General features: G+C 32.4%; 2 protein-coding genes across 2 annotated transcripts in view; both read right to left on the bottom strand.

Moving 5' to 3' along the window:
• LOC126771626 (beta-1,4-N-acetylgalactosaminyltransferase bre-4-like) overlaps positions 1 to 6,799 on the bottom strand; it is a 181,462-nt gene extending 174,663 nt beyond the window's left edge. The window contains exon 1 of the mRNA XM_050491615.1: positions 6,495 to 6,799. The gene's annotated coding sequence lies outside the window, so the exon portion shown is untranslated. The remainder of the gene's footprint in view (positions 1 to 6,494) is intronic.
• Positions 6,800 to 9,959: 3,160 nt separating this feature from the next.
• On the bottom strand, positions 9,960 to 16,388 carry LOC126772033 (beta-1,4-N-acetylgalactosaminyltransferase bre-4-like). The gene is made up of 7 exons (XM_050492211.1): positions 16,385 to 16,388; positions 16,102 to 16,228; positions 13,679 to 13,776; positions 13,374 to 13,554; positions 12,365 to 12,487; positions 11,527 to 11,622; positions 9,960 to 10,143 (listed from the first exon to the last, which is right to left on the bottom strand). The coding sequence occupies exons 1-7, from the start codon at positions 16,386 to 16,388 to the stop codon at positions 9,960 to 9,962; spliced, it is 813 nt and encodes a 270-aa protein (XP_050348168.1).
• Between the last annotated feature and the right edge of the window lie 5,078 nt (positions 16,389 to 21,466).

The raw sequence follows: 21,466 nt of genomic DNA, 5'->3' as shown, positions 1-21,466 counted from the left end.
ATAATTCATAATACAGCAGAACTATTAACAAATTGCATGGAATGTTTAATACTATTGTTTGTTTATCTTTCCTTTTTACCTTCTCCTCAAAAGGGAGAGGAGGCCTTAGCCCAGCAGTGGGACATTAAATGGCTGTTACTGTTATTTATCTTTACTCATTATTCGATTGGAATAGTGTATACGTGCCTTATTTTTCAGAAATGTATTAACCTAGTAAGTTTAAATTCAAAACTTTCAAAGGGCAAAGGCATACCGCTGTCCAAAAATTAAGTTAGATCAAATTCTCTCTATATTAAACGGTGAGCACTTTTTTTCAGTTGCTAAGCTCTATAGCTGATTATACATATGCAATCACAAACCTCAGAATGTATTACAGTCTCCATAAGGTGAATGCCATATAGGCTACTCGATGAGTCACCGGAACTTGTTGCAAGGTGCATATTAACAATCAAGATTATTTTCGTAATATCAATAGTATGTATGCTTATTACACATTTCACAAATGATATATTTTTTACTTTTTTGTTCAAAGTTATTATAAGTCATTGTCTTACTAATGTCAGGATTTTTTCGACTTATTATATAACTTACAAAACTTATCAAACACAAGTTCAAGCCCTTGCAATACTGAATTCTCATGCGATTAATTTGTTTATAAAATTCATATCGCGTTCGGCAATAAATGAAAATATCATAAGGAAACCTGTGTGTCTGTTGAAAATCAGCAACATATTTATCCAACAACTCGTATTGGAGCAAAACGGTGGAATAAGCCGTAAACCCCTTTCCGAGAATGGGGAGGACGCCTTTGCCCAGCATTGGGATATTTTCAGGCTTTACTATCATTTAAAACTGAAGACTGTGTTAATTTTTATCTACCAGCACGATTTGAGAAAAAACCTTTTTACGTTCGAAAGCTTTTATTGTGAAAAATATACACTATAGTCGTATCATGTTACGTGGGCGGATCAGTAGTTTGACGCAGATGAAACCGAACGGAACAGGTAGTTACTTATAATATTCATTAAAGTATTTTACATTACTAATGCAATTAGCAGCTTAGTTAGTAGCAATTCGCAATCATATTAATTACTTATTACATTTAAAATATTTGTTGTCTGAAGCGACTAATTAGCGATACTCTTAATAGGAAGAGTTCAACGACACAATAAAACGAAATCCCTACCTTGAAAATAGTCGATAATTAACAGTTATTCATGAGCAGCTTTTCATATAAATATTATTTAGGGGTTATTAGTTAAATAATATTGGGTTTTCTTCTTTCGAATGTCAAATCAATGACAACAGAAAGAGACAGATCAATGATTAATTAAATATCCGTTAAGCAACGTTTATAAGTGAGGCAGGTAATGTTGTAATTGACTATCTATTTACAAAGGTTTTATAATTTAATTTTCACTAAGTACTTGTACTTTTATTTATTTGTACTTTTATTTAGGCTGTATGCATTTTTTGTATTTTTCTCTTTGTGGTGTACAATAAAGTATAAATTACCTTATTAAAATTTTTATATTTATTGGAACAATTTTTGTATTACTTCCTTTGATGGGGTTTTCAGAACGTGCATAGAATATAAAAATAATCACATTGAACGGATCCGTCAAATAAAGCTGGAGATAGGGTGCAACGCCCCTTTAAATATTTCCTTAGTGCGCCCTTACATTACTATACGAAGAGCTACTCCAAATTTCCTTAGAGAAATAGTGCCTATACATATCTAGCGTATACAGTACGTTTATCTATGTATATATAATGTATGTCTATGTTGCAATTAATCCAATTTCATTTGAATACAATAAAAACTCCTAATTGTTTCTTATCTCTTTTAAAAACTTAAACTGGTCATGTAACGTGTTTAGTAGACCAATTACACAAGGATCAAGCCGAACCAATTTATAGTATTAAATAAACCCATACTATAACACAGATTAAACAATTACAAACATCGAGCACAAATCGGATTTATGAAATAGCAAAATCGTATAAAATAAAAGCTGACGGAAAATTCGGACATTTTTCAGTTAATCCGATTCGTCATTAGAGTGGAGGGGATGTCTGTAACAAACGTAATCCGAAAATATTTTACTAACGATTCTAACTGTGATACTAGTTCGTATGTACCTTAGTAAATACTTTTTGGGGTAAGGTACTCCATTTTGTAATAGACGACTCAAATATCTTTTTCATTTTCCTACGTTATTTCAGAGCAGAAATGATCAGTAAATAAAACAGGATTTTAACAAATAATAGCGGATAGCGGGTTGACGGGCCGTTTGGCGCGTTTGGAAGATACTTGCCTTTCACGTCGAAGGTTGTGCGTTCGATTCCCACCCAGGACAGACATTTGTGTGCATGAACATTTCTGTTTGTCCTTAGTTAGTCTGGGTGTAATTATCTATATAAATATGTATTTACAAAAGATTAACTAGTGTATGTAGTATATCAGCTGTCTGGTTTCCATAGTACAAGCTCTGCTTAGTTTGGGATCAAATGGCGTGTGTAATGACCCAGGATATTATTATTATTACAAATATAATAAAAAATAAATTACTTAATTTATTTATGATATTGCCATACAAAACTTTTGAAGAATACCTTTAGAGAGAAAATGGAGATTGTGTCCTAAAAAGTTTTATGAATGAAAAACTATATGCTCCGCGCGGTTTCACTCGCGTTAAACATTTCTGCTTCGGCCCATGGGCCGTTGTTAAATAGTACACCTTCCTCAAGAATTAGGCTATCAAAAACCGACTTCGGAGATTTCAGAACGTTCAAGTAAAAAAAAAACAAACACCTTAACTTTAGTACAGATAAGTAATAATTAATGTAGATTTAGTCTTCAGACTTTTTTACGTCCGTCGGTGAAACATTTTTTTAAAAAACAATAATAGATAAGGTCAAGGTTATACAGATATAAAAAAGCGTGGAATTTGTACTTGTTTGCTTTTAGGATATTTTAATTCAAGTGTATGTAGTTAAATTTAGACATAAATTTGTATTTAAAACGTCGGAAATGTGTAACTACCGAGTTTCGTGCCGGTTTTTCTCGGTAAAATCGACATTCCGAACCGGTAGTTTTACATTTAATAAGAATCCTGTAAAACAATTAACTAAAAGCCTATTGGAACAGAAGCCTATTGGAAAATATACTATTTTGATGTTTAATTTTATTTTTGAGTGCCAATGTCGAGTCAATTGTAGTTGACCAATTTGAACGTGTTCATCCAAGATCGTTTTCAATAATATGTTGAGAAACTAATTTTAGTCAATTAAAGTTGAAGCTCGTCCACCAGGTATAAGATATGTCTTTAATAATGAAATATATTAAAACTGATTCTGCGATAGTAGAAGGCATTTTGATCATAAGGTGACATCATTGATATAATGACTAGATATTGCAGTGCATCTGGTTTACAAACCCGTTTTGACGTAATTTAGTCAACACTCGAGATGATTTCAGTGCGTCTCGACGTCAATAAAGGTAAGAAAAGAAAGATTAGTATTATTAAATTATAATTAAAACGACATTATATATTATTTATTTATCATTTATTTTATAAAATACAATGCAAAAAGTTAATATTTAAGGCCTTTCAGTTCTGATTTTTTATAATAATAATTTATGTATATATATATATATATATATATATATATCACTTTGTATGCACACTCAATAGTCTATTCACGTAACTTACATAAGGTTAATGTCTGAAATCAATGCTATCTCGCACACACACTAGCATAAGAACAGTAATTTTGTAAGCTGGTAACAATGTAATAACTTACTTGAAAAACAAAAAAAAAACAAATCCAAAATACAAAATTGGAAAAGAAATATATTTATTGAATCCTTATCATTTAAATCGATTTCAATATAAATGTTACTCTTCAAACACTTGAATCACCCAAGTCCTACAAATGAAGATACCACTGATATTCTATTAAATAAAGATTATATTATTTTGTACATACTTTATTAAGTATAATAATAACAATAATAATGTCCTCCAGACCGATTTCGGCCATGGCGGCCAATCTCAAGAGAGATTAGCCAAATACGCAGGAGATATTATAGTGCACAGGTGTGTGCGCAAACACAGGTGCACTCTCTATTCCCTTACTCTCATAATCCGATAGGACGGCAATCCGACACGACCGGAAAGAGTTCAGGCGCAGGACCAACGGCTTTACGTGCTTTCCGAGGCACGGGAGTGTACACTTACAACTCCCATTTTAAATTCCATTAAGTATAAATATACATATATATTACACTGACATATATATATTTAATACTATGCATCAGTACAACAGGTATTGTGTCTAAAGTTTAATCCAAATTATTTAAAATTATATAAACATATGAAAAAAAGAAATGAAATTTGAATATATTGATGTTTTAATTATTTTATTTGTGTTCAAATTTAGTTGAAAGTTAAGGTGTTTGTTTTAATAATTTTTGTGCCTTAAGAAATCTAAATGAAAATGCTTATTAGTGCTTAAAACACTTATTAGAATCAAAAATATTGTGTGTTTTAAAAGATATTATGTAGTGAAATATATCAAGGAATATAAATATGTAACAGTAAAAAAATCACACATTTTATAAATATTTGTTTACTTTAAGAAGGCAGATGAGCAAATGATGGTAAATGGTTACCTTTGTAAATCGACACGGACTGGAAGAAGTACTAAAAAAGATATTTCTCACAGTGTCTTCTGCAGTTATTCACAAAAAAAAATCGCTATAAGAAACTCCTTACATTGTCAATGTGCTAACAACCGCGAAGTATAAAATGTTTTAACTCACTCCACTCGATTTCAGGTGGTACATAACATTTCAGAGTATTCATGATTGGCGGTAGAATATATATATAAGTGGATGCTACCCACCCAGGCTGATTATATTCCCGTCGAAGTCGTAACTTTATAATGAATGTATTTGATGAAACAACTCATCATAAATGTGTGATACACATTTGTCATTCATAACCATTAACATATATATATATATATATTAATGGTTTAGCTTCAAATTGAAATATTCGATTTAAATTAAAAACATATAAAGTATATTTATGTGTACATTAATAATTTATTCAATTTATGTTAATTTTTTTAATGTACAGTGATGGGCTTATCAATAATTTTATATTATCTATCTATTTTAGTGTAGTTTAAGTTTTAAATATTACTTGAACATTACTTTATTATATCATACTACACATATGTGTTTGAAGTGTTTAAAAGTAACATTTAAAAAATAATGTAAATAGTTATAAAATCAACATACCGAACATTGTGATTGGTGTATTCTCAGCTACACAAGATTCCAAGTGTACTTAAAATTATTCATAAATTTACGTATATATATATGTGTGTAAAAGAATCTACCAATATCTTTATTATTCTTAATATTTATAATTATACTTGAGTTTCTCTATAAATAAATAATTTATGATAATATAAAATGAATTAACAATAATAATCATAATAATAGTATTCTAATAATTATTCATTAAAATATATGTTACGAGTCTGTCCATTGCTACAATTAATAAATGTCAACCATGTTATAAATCATGAATAGATTTAGTCATAAATTATCCTTGATTGTATATATATGTAATGCATATTATGCTATTTATCAATATTTATCTACTCAACTAAATCATTGTTAAATAGCATAATTTATGTAATAGTCATACAATTTTTATATATACTAAATTTATTTAGCAAATCATGGTCAAGATAAAACAATAGTGACTTTATTTTATTTTTATTCTACATTTAGAAGTATCTCCATAGCATGATATTAGAACAAGTTATGCCTGCATCTAAAATGTATCTATAATTAGTACTATCATATGCTGAGAGCAGCTGTTGTTCTCAATTTCAGATATTTGAAGGTAACCTTCGTGAATACACAAAAATATATTGTTGAAAGTTTTAAACGAGATACAGTGTATTTGAGAAAACAACTTATATTATATATGTCTAAAATTATTTTTGTTAAATACACATATATACTTATTACTTCTGTTAAACTTCCATAACTATCAGTACATAAATATAAGATAAAATATGTTATGCAAAATAAGTTATTATAAATAATAATTGTTTAATAAGTTATATCACTAATAAATTAAAAAATAATGGTTGGCATATAAAATCTGGTGTATTCAAAAAATCTTAAAAATACATATCTGGATATTTATGTACAACATTACATAAATAAACCATGATATTAGGATTGTGAAAGATATAATTAAGATTTTATATATCTTATATTTTCACTTCAGTCAACTTCCACATTTCTTTACAATATTAAGATGATGAAGTAAATAAATTGTGACAGAACAACATTATCCCCCACTAAGGAAGAAGTCTAAATATAGAACGGCCCGCTCAAAACACCAATGTTTACGTTATAAACTTAGAAATAAAAAAATATTTGATAGTAACTAAGTACTCACCTTTTAAACCATTTGTTGCAGATTCAAACAAACTTGCGCCAAAACTGGTACAAATTTCCTCAAAAAAACCAATCGGTCCAAAAAACACACTACCTGTCTTTGACTATAAACAACTATATTCCAAATTTATAAATTTTAGTAACATACACTGACTTTTCCAAAAATATATCACAAGTTTCAGTAATTTTAAATAATATAAACATTAAAAAAAATGGTGAAAGTGCGAAAATGAGTAGAGAAAACACGGAAAATCCACCAAAAGATCACCTACTACCGCTAACCGCAATATCCAACTGACATTTAGTGAAGAGTCAGACTCAATGATACCATGTTTGCATAATAATCTGCCTGACATTATGTTAATTTTTTAGGGAGATCAAGATTTCAACATTTTTAATAGTTATTAAAATTATATTCAAGCTGATGTTACTATTCACACAAAAAGATAAAATCATCTATAATATGAACTCTTTACATAGATTAATAAATATTAATATCTGCATTGTATAGAATAATCCTAAAATTCGATATGTGCAGTCTGCATTACCTTGGCAGCACTGTACTTGTATTGGAAACGTTTCGTTTTAAGCAGATCTTGGATTTAAATATAACTTCAATGTTCAGTAAATTTGTAGGTAATATTCTATTCATTAACATTTAAATGTTAAAAAGTTCATTGTGTAAAAGTTATACACGTAATCACGTTATAAAGTCACCAAACTAGCAAAGTTAGTTTATTTTGTGAGAAGTATTTTACATCCCTTTTATGATTGAAATTAATCTGGAATGTGTTATATTAAGAATAATATGTTTTTTTTTTAAATCCGTTATTAGCTAACATCTATCCCGGCTTCGGCTGGAAAAGGGAATTAGCTTGTAATAATGAGGCATACATAAATACTATGTTTAAACTTAGTTTATTTTTCCTATTTCTAAAATGTAATAATAATAATAATAATGTCCTTCAGACCGATTTCGGCCACGCTGGCCAATCTCAAGAGAGTTTAGCCAACGACGCAGGAGATATTATAGTGCACAATTGTGTGCGCAAACACAGGTGCACTCTTTATTCCCTAACTCTCATAATCCGATGGGACGGCAATCCGACACGACCGGAAAAAGTTCAGGTGCAGGACCAACGACTTTACGTGTTTTCCGAGGAGGAGTGTACACACTTCCAACTTCCAGACTCCGGGCTGCTACTGACATTTTTCAGACAGAAAAACCCAATAACTTTTAATTGGCCCGACCTGGGAATTGAACCCAAGACCTATTGGTCTGTGGCCTTACATCAAGCCACTTTTTTTTTTGTCTCGCAGTGGAAACCTTCAGAAAGGTACCCGGGTCCTATGGGGGTGGAACCGGGTTATGTGGGATTCTTACCCACTGCTGGTTGCGAGATCGTGATCGAGGCTGCGGGATCGTATTGATATAACGCACCCGCAGCCTCTCCAGTGCTTTGCTCCACTCGTGGCTCGGCGGTGGTGAATTTTGCCCCCCCCCCTTCCCCCCGCACTCCTCGCTAATGCGTACTAGAGCGCGAGGCCATCACGGCTGCCGTCCTTCACAGGGCCGTCTGTGAATGAACTTCCTCCCTCAACATCAAGCCACTAGATCAACGAGTCGGTCATTCTAAAATGTTTGCAAAATGTCGGTATATATATCATTATAAATTGTACATTTTAGGACATACGATTTTAATTTTTTTTTTCATATTTATTTATAAAAACACAGAATTTTTAAGTAAACGTTTTAAGATGTCAATGTGTTACAAATACAGTGCCGGCTTTAAAGGAAGGCCTTACAGCCCTGGGGTTCCATAAGACCTACCCCCTACCTTAATAGAAATTTATAAAACAAAAAACATCCCAAAGCTCGTCTGGGTAGGTACCACCCACTCATCAGATATTCTACCGCAAAACAGCAATACTTGATATTGTTGTGTTCCGGTTTGAAGGGTGAGTAAGCCAGTGTAATTACAGCCACAAGAACATAAAACAATATTAACAAATTAACATTGCTTATAATGCCAATGTTTTTGCACATTAGTGACCACTACCATCAGGTGGTCTATTCTATAAAAAAAAATTGTTCAACTTAATTGGAAAATAATTAGGGACCTCCACTCCTAAGTTGACCGAGGGCTTCTAGACTTCTACATTCGGCCCTGTACAGATGTATCTATTATTATTATCACTTTAATAAAACGAGTTTCAGCCTATTAGACTGATGATTGAGACCACTTTTCACTATTAGTTATCCAAATTAGCATATAAGCACATAATTTGCAATTCAAAAATAAAACCAATTCAAATGAGTTTTGGGAGAAGAGTTCATTACACGTGCCTGTTTAAAAGAAAACGATGAGAAAGATTTAAAGAATCTTCAAATTAAAAATGATTAGCGAAATCTCATGCATTATGGTAAAGTAAAAATAACATCCTGTTAATGTCCCACTACTGGGCCAAGGCCTCCTCACCGTTTTGAGGAGAAGGTTTGGAGCTTATTCCACCACGCTGCTCCGGTGCGGGTTTGTAGAATACACATGTGGCATAATTTCCATGAAATTAGACACATGCAGGTTTCCTCACGATGTTTTCCTTCACCGTCAAACACGACATGAATTATAATCACAAATTAAGCACATGAAAATTCAATGGTGTTTGCCCAGGTTTGAGCCTACGATCATCGGTTAAGATTCACGCGTTCTAACCACTAGGCCATCTCATTATGGGCAAATAGCCCAAAATTAATTCTTCTATCTGACAATGACTTAATGTAGGCGTCTAGCTTATAGATTAATCAAGTTCTAGTTTCTACTACATTCAGTCTTCTTATATATTAAATCTAAATTACCACTGGACCCCGTAGGACCCCAATTTTCAAAAAGGAAGGAATGACTGGAGAAAAAGACTCAGGGCTTAGTCCTAGATTGTGGAGAAGTACATGGTATAATTGAAGATAATATATATTTACTTCTTTGCCGATTGGAATATGTACTTACTTATTTTGGAACGCTTAATACTTTGCCACAGCGGCCGCGTCTCAAGTCAGGGAAATAATCAAAGAGCATAATATCATACTAGATATTACTTACATTATTAAAAGGTAACCAAATAATTGCTAAAAATGAAGCTCATTGTTTTAAATATTAACATGGCACATCTTGTAAATATACAATCTACATAACAATTATTATTATTCATAAGGATGCTATTGATTCCGATTACAAAGGCAGATTTCGAAACGTGGTTCCTACATCCTGACTGCGTAGGGGTCCTTTCGTACCTGCCGGTTTTCCGACGGCTGTGGAAGGCGGCAGCTAAAATGACTTTGCTACACCGTATGCACGAGGACTGCAGGGTGTAAAGCGGTCGATATTCAAATAGGGATGTAAAACTAATAATATATTGCACACTTTGGAAATACAATAAATAATTGAAACAATTTAAACTTAATATTTTTTTATTCAAGATAACTGGAGTTAATCCATCGTGATATAATTTTTGTAGTATTTTTTTTATCAGGATTTATGTCAACAATAATATGAGTGTGAAGATGATGCATCGTGACCGATTCCACTTTATACTTCAAACTTGAAATTCCGTCTTTTCTATAACGTTGCGTTGTTGTTGATAGCAGTGCAAATCTAAAAATAAATAAATAAAAACGGCTATAAATCCCATTTTTGTCGTAATTGTGTCTTCCTGCAAGACCTCCTGGATAATACCCAGACGATGATTAACAACGACGAAGGTTTATTAAAAGCATTGAAAGTAAATATGAGTATATAAATAAAAATAAACTGTCACTCGGGTAGATAATTACATTAGTGTATGGTTACATTTTAGTTCGCATTAGATAAGAGTACAGAGCGTTACAACTATTGATAACATATTTCATTCTATTTGGCATCTGTTAATTCTCCACACTAAAATATTACGAGAGCGTTAGACTGATAAACGATAACGCTGACATTAATTACTCTATGCCACCATTGGTGTAGCCATGATTTAATTGGAAATCCAAGATTAATATTGATCAAAAATAAACTACTTTCCGTCCAAATAACAGACAAAATATATAAAGAAGAAACCACGAGTCTTATGTGACTCACGGGACAGAGAAATGTTGAATACAAATACAAATAAACGAAGCTGGAGGATAATTTCGTTTTAATTATTGACTTATTTTGATCGAACACCGTGTTTTTTATAAGGTACATAACATGTGCACATTGTGTTGCGATTGCCACCACATCATCCGGATTTTAATCCAATTGAAAATATATGGTCGCTAGAAACGTGGATATGAATTTAATTACAGTAAAAATTATTGACTGAAAAAGTAAACATGATCGGGGCTGAAGAATGAATAAAGGTTTCCGATTAGTGCCATCAAATGTGAAAATGAATATCGAATAATTCAAGACTAATTAGACAATTACACTGATATACTTTGTGATAAATATAGCTGATATGATATAGTGACAATGACATTGACCTCATTGAGAGCACACATAGTGGAATGGAAGAAGTAGAATAAATTGAGAATTTAAATGACTAAAAGATTTGTAATTTTAACAATAGCCATAATGGTGTTTGTTATATATACTACACCTGAAACTTTCAAAAAAAAAACATCAACATGATAGAAAAATGTTAGTTTTATTTTATTTTTCTATAATCTAAAGACAACTTATAAAAAGGATTGGTGTATTTGAAACTCATAACTATTTTTAACAAATCCTAATAGATACCGGGCTGTTAGTGTTTTATGCGACAGAGATAACGCTCTACGAAGCCGAAATTAATCGATTGTCTCTTTTCAATGCTCGACGTGCAATATTTATTGACGGGTACTATAAATGCATAAGCAACAGTAAAATAAAAATTAAAGAAATTTACTATGTGGTCAACTGTCTAAAGCCTTATGGGTACTTTTATAAGTTACCACAGAACACCGATACGACACTACAAAGACGGGCTCGGACCAAGCTTCACTAAGGATTAAAATACGTATAGTAACTCACCGTAGACGATTCGGAGCTTGTTCTGAATGCTTAAGAGTTGTATATCGAGCGATGTCTTTACGATTTCTCACTAATGGTAAGCCTGTAGCTCGAATCCTAGAAATAAAATTACTTACCAAACATGCATTTTATAAACGTAATAAATAATATACGTTAATTTTTATTTAACTAGGTCAATTTTCGGAAACAGTTCATTCGGTTTCATATAAATGCTATATATTTATGCTATATATCTATTGTGTCATAAACCAAAGTTTAATGTTTGTTTTAGCTATTCATACATATTTCATTTATTTATATTAAATTATTGTATGTATTGTATCTTGTAGCAATGTGTTTTCTCTTATTTATCCAAAATAATCTTAACAATAACTTAAAACAAAATAAATTAGATATAAAAATTATAATAACATTTTCTTAATGTAAAAATTTGTGTGATTTGTTGAAATTTTGGACTAAAAAAATAGTCCCATTACATTTACAATACCGTAACAGCCTGTGAATATCCCACTGCTGGGCTAAAGGCCTCCTCTCCTCTTTTTTTGAGGAGAAGGTTTGGAGCTTATTCCACCACGAGGCGTGAAGAGACATCTTGCGGGCCGGCAAGGCGAAGGCGGCTAGTGCAGAACGTTTTTCCCGTCTGTACTGGCCGTCGTCGCGTTTGGACTCTACTACCACTTACCATCAGGTGGAGTAGAGTCATTTGCCCTCCCGGCGAATATAAATATATTATTAAAAATATTTAAAAAAAATAATATGGCTTTGTAATTTGTTTTGCCTATAAATCATTATACACATTTAGTTTACATACTTTTATAAATTAATCAATTAGACAAACCTCCAGAACAAATCGTTGTCTTCTCCCCCCCAACCCCAATATAAATTGGAATATCCATTGACTTGTTGGAACTGATGCATTTCCATAGAAGAAACGCCACCGAATAAAGATCGAAATTTTGGACTGGAAAAATAGTCCCATTACATTTACAATACCGTAACAGCCTGTGAATGTCCTACTGCTGGGCTAAAGGCCTCCTCTCCTCTTTTTTTGAGGAGAAGGTTTGAGCTTATTCCACCACGCTGCTCCAATGAGAGTTGATAGAATACACATGTGGCAGAATTTCAGTGAAATTAGACACATGCAGGTTTCCTCACGATGTTTTCCTTCACCGTAAAGCACGAGATGAATTATAATCACAAATTAAGCACATGAAAATTCAGTGGTGCTTGCCCGGGTTTGAACCCACGATCATCGGTTAAGATTCACGCGTTCTTACCACTAAATATTACCACTAAATATTATATATAAATATTATCAATTATTAGTAAAAATATATATACCATTTCTTGCAACTTAAATGTCACCCATAGGAATTAAAATGCTACGTACCCAGAGTGACTTGCATGAAGGCATTTTCGCCAATAAAATTGTTATAGACAGACTTTCAAGATTATTTATATTATTTACTTGGTGGTAAGACTATGTAAGCCCGTCTGGGTGGGTACTCATGAAATATTCTAATGCCAAGCAGCAATAATTAGTATTGTTGTATTCTGTGTTTTAAAGAGTGAGTGAGCCAGTATAACTACAAGCACAAGCGGTATATCATCTTAGCTCCCAAAGTTGGTGGCGCAATAGCCAAGTAAGGATACTTATTATTTCTTACATCGTCAATGTCTATGGGAAGTGGTTACCTTCAAGCGGTTCATCTGCCCAATCACCTATCTGTTCCATAAAAAAAAAGTTTTTTTAAGATTTCATGTCCTATTTCAATTATTTTTATTAGATATGAAAAGATACTCAACCATTTTGATCTTACTTTAAAAAAAAAATTTAAAAAAATCACTTCTTAACTTCCACAACTGTTGCGCACATGTGTCTTGGCCAAGTCGGGCATGAATACAATATCCTATTGTCCAAGGGTAACAAGTCCACATCATGGAATATTACGCAGCGCCATTTACCATACTTTTTGATCTCAACAAAACCTGCGTTGAAAAGCTTGCCTCTATTGAAAACATCTGTGCCTGAGTTGAAAAAGTTAATATACTTGAAGCTGTTGTGAATTAAATTTGGGTTATATATTAGAATAAACAAAATTTAACTTAACATATTATAGTATAATCCTTTAACTTATATGTATGCCCTTACCTTTTTGCTCAATAACAAATATCCTATATTCCAATTTTTGCCTTATAAGGAAAGGGTGAATATTGTAGAGAAATATAAACAAGTGTTTTATACGGTGCCTGTAAAATAAAAACAAAAATATAATGTTGATATCACAAATATTAAATAACCTGCTGTTGCTGAATCTCAAAATAAAAAGGCAAATTTATATTTACTATAATACGAATCTGTTTTCGGTAATGTCAATACTTTATTGATCCAATATTGAACATCAGTAAACAAGCTGAATTTTATTAAAACGTATTGTATTGACGGAGAGATAAACAAACAACCAAACGGATGGAAACACAGACATTTAAATTAATATTTTCGCGGTTTAATTAACAGCAATAATACCCCTCACAAAAAGTAACTTATGCAGAATATTTTTTATAAGTTAGGTACTGTTGATGTTTGTTATCAATACAACAGTGCTTATACTATATAACATAATTGTCTAGTTTATCATAAATGCGATAGGGATAGAATATTTCAAACCATTCGTTATATTTCGTGGGCTGCTGCAAATTTTCATATCGATTTTAAAATTTTCACAAACCCATTTTCCAAAATGAAAACGAATGTAGCTAAAACATCTGAAATGATTTGATGATTTCTGAAAGAGTCGTAATTTCTGGGTCAAGTGCCAAAAGCTTACAATACGGGCTAATGTAGTGGCTTAGTTTTAATGATAATTATTACAAACGTTTACCTATCATTATTTATAATGTGATAACGAATACACTCTATCTTCGAGAAAAAGGGGCGTCTTAACGTTATATTATTTTTATATGCTAGGATTAACACTGTTATACATGATTTATTGACATATTTAATTATATATAGTACAAGTATTGCGCGTATACTTGTACTATATGTTTTAATATAATAAATAGTATAATATATAATAGTTGTTTTTTTCGGTCAATGAACCGAATGTGTGTAATAAAAAACAAAAAGGTCATAACTACGTCTATCTTATTACCAGTTGTGGCAAAGTATTTGACGGCATTTGCTCATTCACCTTTTGACAACAATAAAAAGAACATTAAAATTCATAATCAGTCCGAATGACACAGAAATCTATTCGTTTAGATTTCTGTGTCAGTGTTCTGTGCCCAATACAAACCAAAAAAAAAAACTTTTTAAACTTAGATAAAAGAGTCTGTTATGTTAAGCTTGCATTCAAATTTCAGTATCAAATCGAGAATTGTATTCTTCATGATGAAACATTCACTATTCAAAATGGAGGCCATTATGTAAGCTCTATACAACGCTAGAAAGACTCAAAAGATTTTTCCTGCCGCTTCCTTTTATTGTAAGGAGACTATTGCTACTGAATTTGCAATTTTAAGCGCCGTTCACTCAAACATTTACATACTTTATAAAGATATTTAACCCGTATAAAAGATAATTTTTTTTTTTTTTATAAGAACAGAATAGAATAGATAAGTTGACGATGAAATCGACATTTACTAGTTAAAACACATTCAAATTGTCATATGATATGTACATATAGAGAATTACATTATTAAATATTTATTTTTAATGAAAAAATAATAAAAAATGAATGCTCGCATTAAATCCCGATGATGCCAATAACAATGTCAAGGATAATGATATTTCTCCGGTAAGTATAGGTATTAATATGATAAAATATCGATAATTAGGATTAAGGAGTATGGTACTGGAAAAGTAAAATGGAGCCCCCTATATATTCGCCCGAGATATCTATTTGCTGTGAATATGAATGAATAATGAATTCTGAATACAATTCAATACAATGTAATGTTTTTTGTATTATTTACAACTGTGCCCTCGGTTTCGACGATGACTATACGAGTACATACATATGTACATACTAAAATGGTGTAATAATTATTATTAAAATCGGTTCAAGAGTTTCATAATAAATATATTAAAACCAAACAAATCTTTCCTCTTTATAATATTAGTATGTAAGTATTGATAAACGAATTTATCTATATAAGTATGTATTTACAAAAAAATAGTATATCAGTTGTCTGGTTTCCATAGTACAAGCTCTGTACAAGCTTAATTTGGAATCAGATGGCCGTGTGTGAAAAATGGCCTAGGATATTATTATTATTAGTATTAATTTAGTTTGATCATATACTGGATGAGTGGCTCCTGACGTTTTGCTTTAAGGACATAACAACAAGTTAAGCAACCCCACACAACTTGTCTGCGTGTAATGGGAGCAGGCAGGTATCAGGTACCCTATGTTCGTTTTTGTACCCGTGACGTGTATGCTAAATTTTATGATAATCGGTTAATTGTTAAGACATAAAATCCTAATTATCTCACTTTGTGAGTTTGGTACTTATTTATATTAAAAATGCGAAAAATAGTTGAATAGTTTGTTTGTTTGAGATCTCACTTACCTGTACGGTACTAAAATAGCAACCTTATGTCTGGACTTGCAATTTTTTGGACGATAATATCCTCCTGTACTCACTTCTGGATATTCCTCTGGATATTTAGTAATCGATTTATTAACATATATTTTATCTAAAACGATATTTATGTAAGTATTTTTTTTTCAAATATTCATAAAATATATTATATAAAAAACAATTAGGTGCTTTATGTATATATTTACCGTATTCAGTTATGTTAATGTAGCATGTTGGTATTTCTTGGTCTGTTCCTTTAGCCACTAGTTACACATTTCGAAAAAAAAGGTTAAATTAATATATTTCATTTTATTGAATATATGGAGACAGACTGGCAAATGTGGCCCCTGATGATAAGTGGTCAGCAGCGCCTCTCGAAAAACCCTTGGGAACTAAGATGTTATGTATCTTGTGTCCTTAGTTACACTGGCTTATTCACCCATTAAACCGGAACACAATACTAAAAATTAGATGTTCGGCGGTAGGATATGTGATGAGTGAGTGGTACCTACTGAGCTTGCACAAAACCCTACCACCAATATACTACTATTTATATAGTAGTATTAAGAAAAATTTAGGCATATAGTAAAATTGTATAAAAATAGAAACTATTTCAATTTTCGCCTCATTCTTCAACGATCCCTGTAACTATTAACTTCTAGCAAGCGACGTACTTAACGATTAACGAATTAACACTGAAATTACTGAAACACTGGACATAATTACAGTAAGTAAGCAATTGTTACGAGGATAGGCGACAATGACTCTAATAATTAAAACATATAAAAGGATATACAGATCAAAATAACGCACCACCGAACGCATTTGAAGAGTGATATACGAAGCGAGTTCTTATATAAAATACTCAAAATATCATTAAGGTGATATCAGACACATTCACTCCAAAGAACGTTCACTCGAGTGAATATTCATTTCTATTCCGGATATATCTTATCTAATAATATCCAACATGTTGGATCGGTTCAGTAATGAATTAATTTGTTCAATTTATTTTCATTTTCTTTTTAAGACTTGTCACTTTGTGTGAAAGAGCTAAATGGACAAAATAGGAGCCGTCTGATTTCATCTTTAGTGTCTAATTTAATCTTCAGCATTCCAACTATCGTTAAAAAACATGTCTTTGTGATATTAATCACAAAGACGCTTAAAGTAAAATAAAAATTTATTGTACCTAAGTAATCAAAGACAATAGCTCTACAACACGCGTGCAAAATATTACGAACAGTTCACGGAATAATTTTTAAAATTCACAGGCGGGGCAATGTTTTATTATGTTTCATTAAAAGACAAAATGTTTATTCATAAGTTTACTTAAACGCTACACATTATGGTTTTAATTTAAATTCGCTTTTGTTTTCGGAATATAAAAATCCGGCTTCCGTGAAACAGATCACAGAATTCGTTTTTATAAAACCACATTTAAAATTTATTTTTTCTTCGTTTTTGTATTTTTGTTTCTGTGTGTCTTTTTTTTTGTTTATAAACTATCCACGATTTACCGACATAGACCCTAATGACAAGTTGCCTTTGGTGTTCTATCAATCCCTTGGCTATTCTGGCGGATATGGATGCGAGGGTCTATCACCAGATCCGCATCCTCCGTCAGAATAGTGGAAACGCGCCCCCTCCGAGTGCGCTCAAGGCGTTGAAGCGGCGGGAACACTGGAGGGCTCTTGCGACGTGGCGCGACCGTCTCTGCGAAGAGCGGTACGCGCGCAGACGCGTCGTTGGAGCGATCCTACCAGCCTTCGAAGTCTGGATGAGACGAAAGCGATGAGTCACCTTCCGACTTACACAGGTAATGACCGGTCACAGTTGTTTTGGATAAGACCTGTGTAAGCTCGGACGCGATTCGTCGGCGATGTGCCACCACTGTGGTGCGGACCGGGACACCGCTCAGCATACGCTGGAGGCGATGCTCCGCAGGGAATCGTCGTGGAGGGCCATAGCCTCCTTCTGTGGGACCGTCATGGTCCAGAAGGAGACGGTGGAGCGGGAACGCGAAAGGGCCGAACCTGCTCGGCGGAGACGACGACGACGTCGTCCCGGCCCTCCCACAGCCCCGACGCCCGGGCCTTAAAAGATAGGGCGTAATCCTGGGGCCGTGGATGCGTGAGGTGGGGGCTTATTTCAGACGGTTTGTCCTGATTTTGGGTGCAATTATCTATATAAGTATCAGAAGGCCCTGAGGAGGACGGCAGCCGGGATGGCCTCGCGCTACCGTACGCACTAGCGAGGAGTGGGGGGGGGCGAGATTATCTTCGCCCCCTGAGGCGAGCTCCACCAAGCCACGAGCGAAGCAAAGCACGAAAGAGGCCGCGGGTGCGTTATATCAACACGATCCCGCAGCCTTTCAGATCCGTACCGAGAACGGCCATCACAGTGGCTTTAATGGGTAACAATCCCACATAACCCAGTTCGCTCGCCCTCATGGGAGCTAGGTACCTTTCTGAAGGTTTCCACTGCGTGAAAAAAAAAAGAAATGGTGTTCTGTCAACACAATCTAATCAAAGCTATTAAATGATGTAGCTAACCATAGAAAATTTAGTATTTTTTAATGATTTGACATATTTCTAACATTTTTGTTTCATTTCAGACTTGACGGGCCCGTTGACGTGGTTGGTAGATACTTGCCATTCACGCCGAAGGTTGTGGGTTCGTTTTCCACCCAGGACAGACATTTGTGTGTACATGTCTGTTTGTCCTGATTTTGGGTGCAATTATCTATATAAGTATGTATTTATAAAAGAAATGTACTATATGTAATATATCAGTGGTCTGGTTTTAATAGTACATCGTTTGGGATCAGATGGCCGTGTGTGAATAATGTCCCAGTATATTAAATTATGATTAAAATAATTATTTCGTTAAACTTACTTTGTCTCTATGTTTTTGTAACGGTTATAAAAGCTTATAACTATTACTAAAAATAAATAAAATACTTAATATAAATATTAAAAAATATATATTAATGTACATAATAATTCCACTAGTGGTTTGCTTTGGTGTTAGCTTTGTACAGGCTCACCTGGGTGGATACCAACTAATCATAAATTATTCTACCACCAAACAGTTGTAGTGTATATTACTACGTTCCAGTTTGAAGGGTGAGTAATTGCAATTACAAGAAAAAGGGACAAAACATATTAGATATCCTGTGATTGGCGGGGCATTTTGAATTTCGAATGCTATTGTCTATGAATGAAGGAGACCATCAGTCGATTAGCTGTTCGATTTGCTTATCTGCCTTCCCAAAATAAATACAAAATAATTACCGCTATTTATATTTTCATAAATAAATGTAGTATTGTTGTCTTCTTCGATCCATGTCAATTTCGTATTATCATATTCCTTTATGCTTTTATTATTAACAATTAAAAATCGAACGGAACATATAATTGCTAATAGTACATTAACACATGTAAATCGAAAGACCCATTTTGTGTCTTTATCTTCTTTATTAAGACTTTCGTTTAAGTTCTTTGAATTTCGAACTCGTTCTAAAATTAAAAAAATATATATAATTTATACTTTACGACTTCTGAACAATTAATTATTAAACTGATTATACCAAAGATAATTTTTTATTATTATTAAATTAAACCAAACAAAAAAATTGTCTCTATCATTACACGCAAATGTACCTAACCAGAACGATATTTATATATATAACTCACATATTTAGATATATAATTAAGTACTATAAGTACTCAAAGGAGAAACTGCAGATAACGGTCGTGAAATGTCAGAAAGTTATTTGTGACATTGAGCATAATAATAATATTTCAAAAATACACGCAACCCTGAAAAACCTGTTGTAATTTTATGCGATTTTAATTCTTTATTTACTTACACCTTTTAATAACTGGCAAAATATTGAAAAAGTAAACCATGAGATACGAAATAAGTCCAGCCGCGAATATCGATCTCGCGACTTTTTGATCGCTTGCCAACCCTCTTACCGCCAAGCTATGTGTGCGTTTACGTTTTGAGAAGAATAGATTTACGACATACTCATATAATTTCAAGTCGACTAGACTTGACCTAAGATTATATGAATAGTACTTATCAAACGCTATAAATTAAAACATTTTTATGACTTGAGTAATAAATAATTTTAACACTCCACTAACGTTTCAACGATATCAAAATCACATTTAAAGATGATAAAATTTATTAACTAATATTAAAAATAAAGCCGTTAAATAGAGCGAACTCATTTTTATTAAAATAATAATTGATTTAAAATTATTATTTTAATAAAAAATACGTAAAATATACGTAAATATACACATATTATAAAAACTTACTTTTCGAACCACACTTCTTTAACATAACCTTTAATATTTTCCTAACTGGTAAAAAGCTAACCATTTTGAAATATAACGCGAACAATTAAAATAGATACTAAAAAAATGCGCTAATTTGAATGCATGATCACTTTCAATTGACAACTCAGTAAAGACGAAGCTGATTACTGTTTTCATTCGCAATTTTTAATAAAACAATACGAGAACATGGGATGTTGTCTTTACATTCTATAAACATTGCAATTAAACAACTCTGTCAGCAACTTAAAGTTCACGTACATTTTTGTTGCTTACATTATAACTCAAATTTAGTAAATAAACAATAACTTTTGTTTTTTTTATTAAAAATAACAACTGAACGGATAAAATATTTAACATCCAAAACTTAAATTGATTTAATAAAAACCGCATTTTATATAGTATTTATGAAAAACGAACAAATCAAACTAATTGATGTAATCTCAATCAATTATTCTTTAAAATTCAAATAACACAATTGAACACATTCAATAAATTACAAGTCACCAATAATACGTCAATAAAATGGCGGATTGAAATAAGCGCGCGTTTTTTTTTTCTTAACAGCGCCGTTGTAAGGACAAATAAATAGATATATTAGAAAATAACTGACGCGCACTTGTAAACACACAATCAGACGTATGTCATAGCAAAAGTGTCGTGATGGTAAAAGTATTATACCGGCCTAACTCTCATTGTCTGGAATGTATGTATGTGATAAGTAATTTCCTACAAAACAATTTATCAAATTATTTTGCTATATCACAACCACCATTCTGTAATTCACTTTGTTCCGATTGTTGTTCCGTTAAACACCGACGCCTGGTTCTCGTTATGTTCCAATGTCCATTTTCTTATGCGTTGTAATGCTATAAAAAATGACATTCTAAACAATAAATGTATATGTAAACGCGATTATACTACTAAATGATGAACATAAGTCTTTACAAGGCCGAGCCTGTATTTTAGACGCAAGTTTCTATTTAAGTTGCTAGAAAAAAAAA

Source organism: Nymphalis io, chromosome 11 (assembly GCF_905147045.1).
Source record: "Nymphalis io chromosome 11, ilAglIoxx1.1, whole genome shotgun sequence".
Classification (NCBI taxonomy): Eukaryota; Metazoa; Arthropoda; class Insecta; order Lepidoptera; family Nymphalidae; genus Nymphalis; species Nymphalis io.
This window is presented reverse-complemented; position numbering and strand designations above follow the sequence as displayed.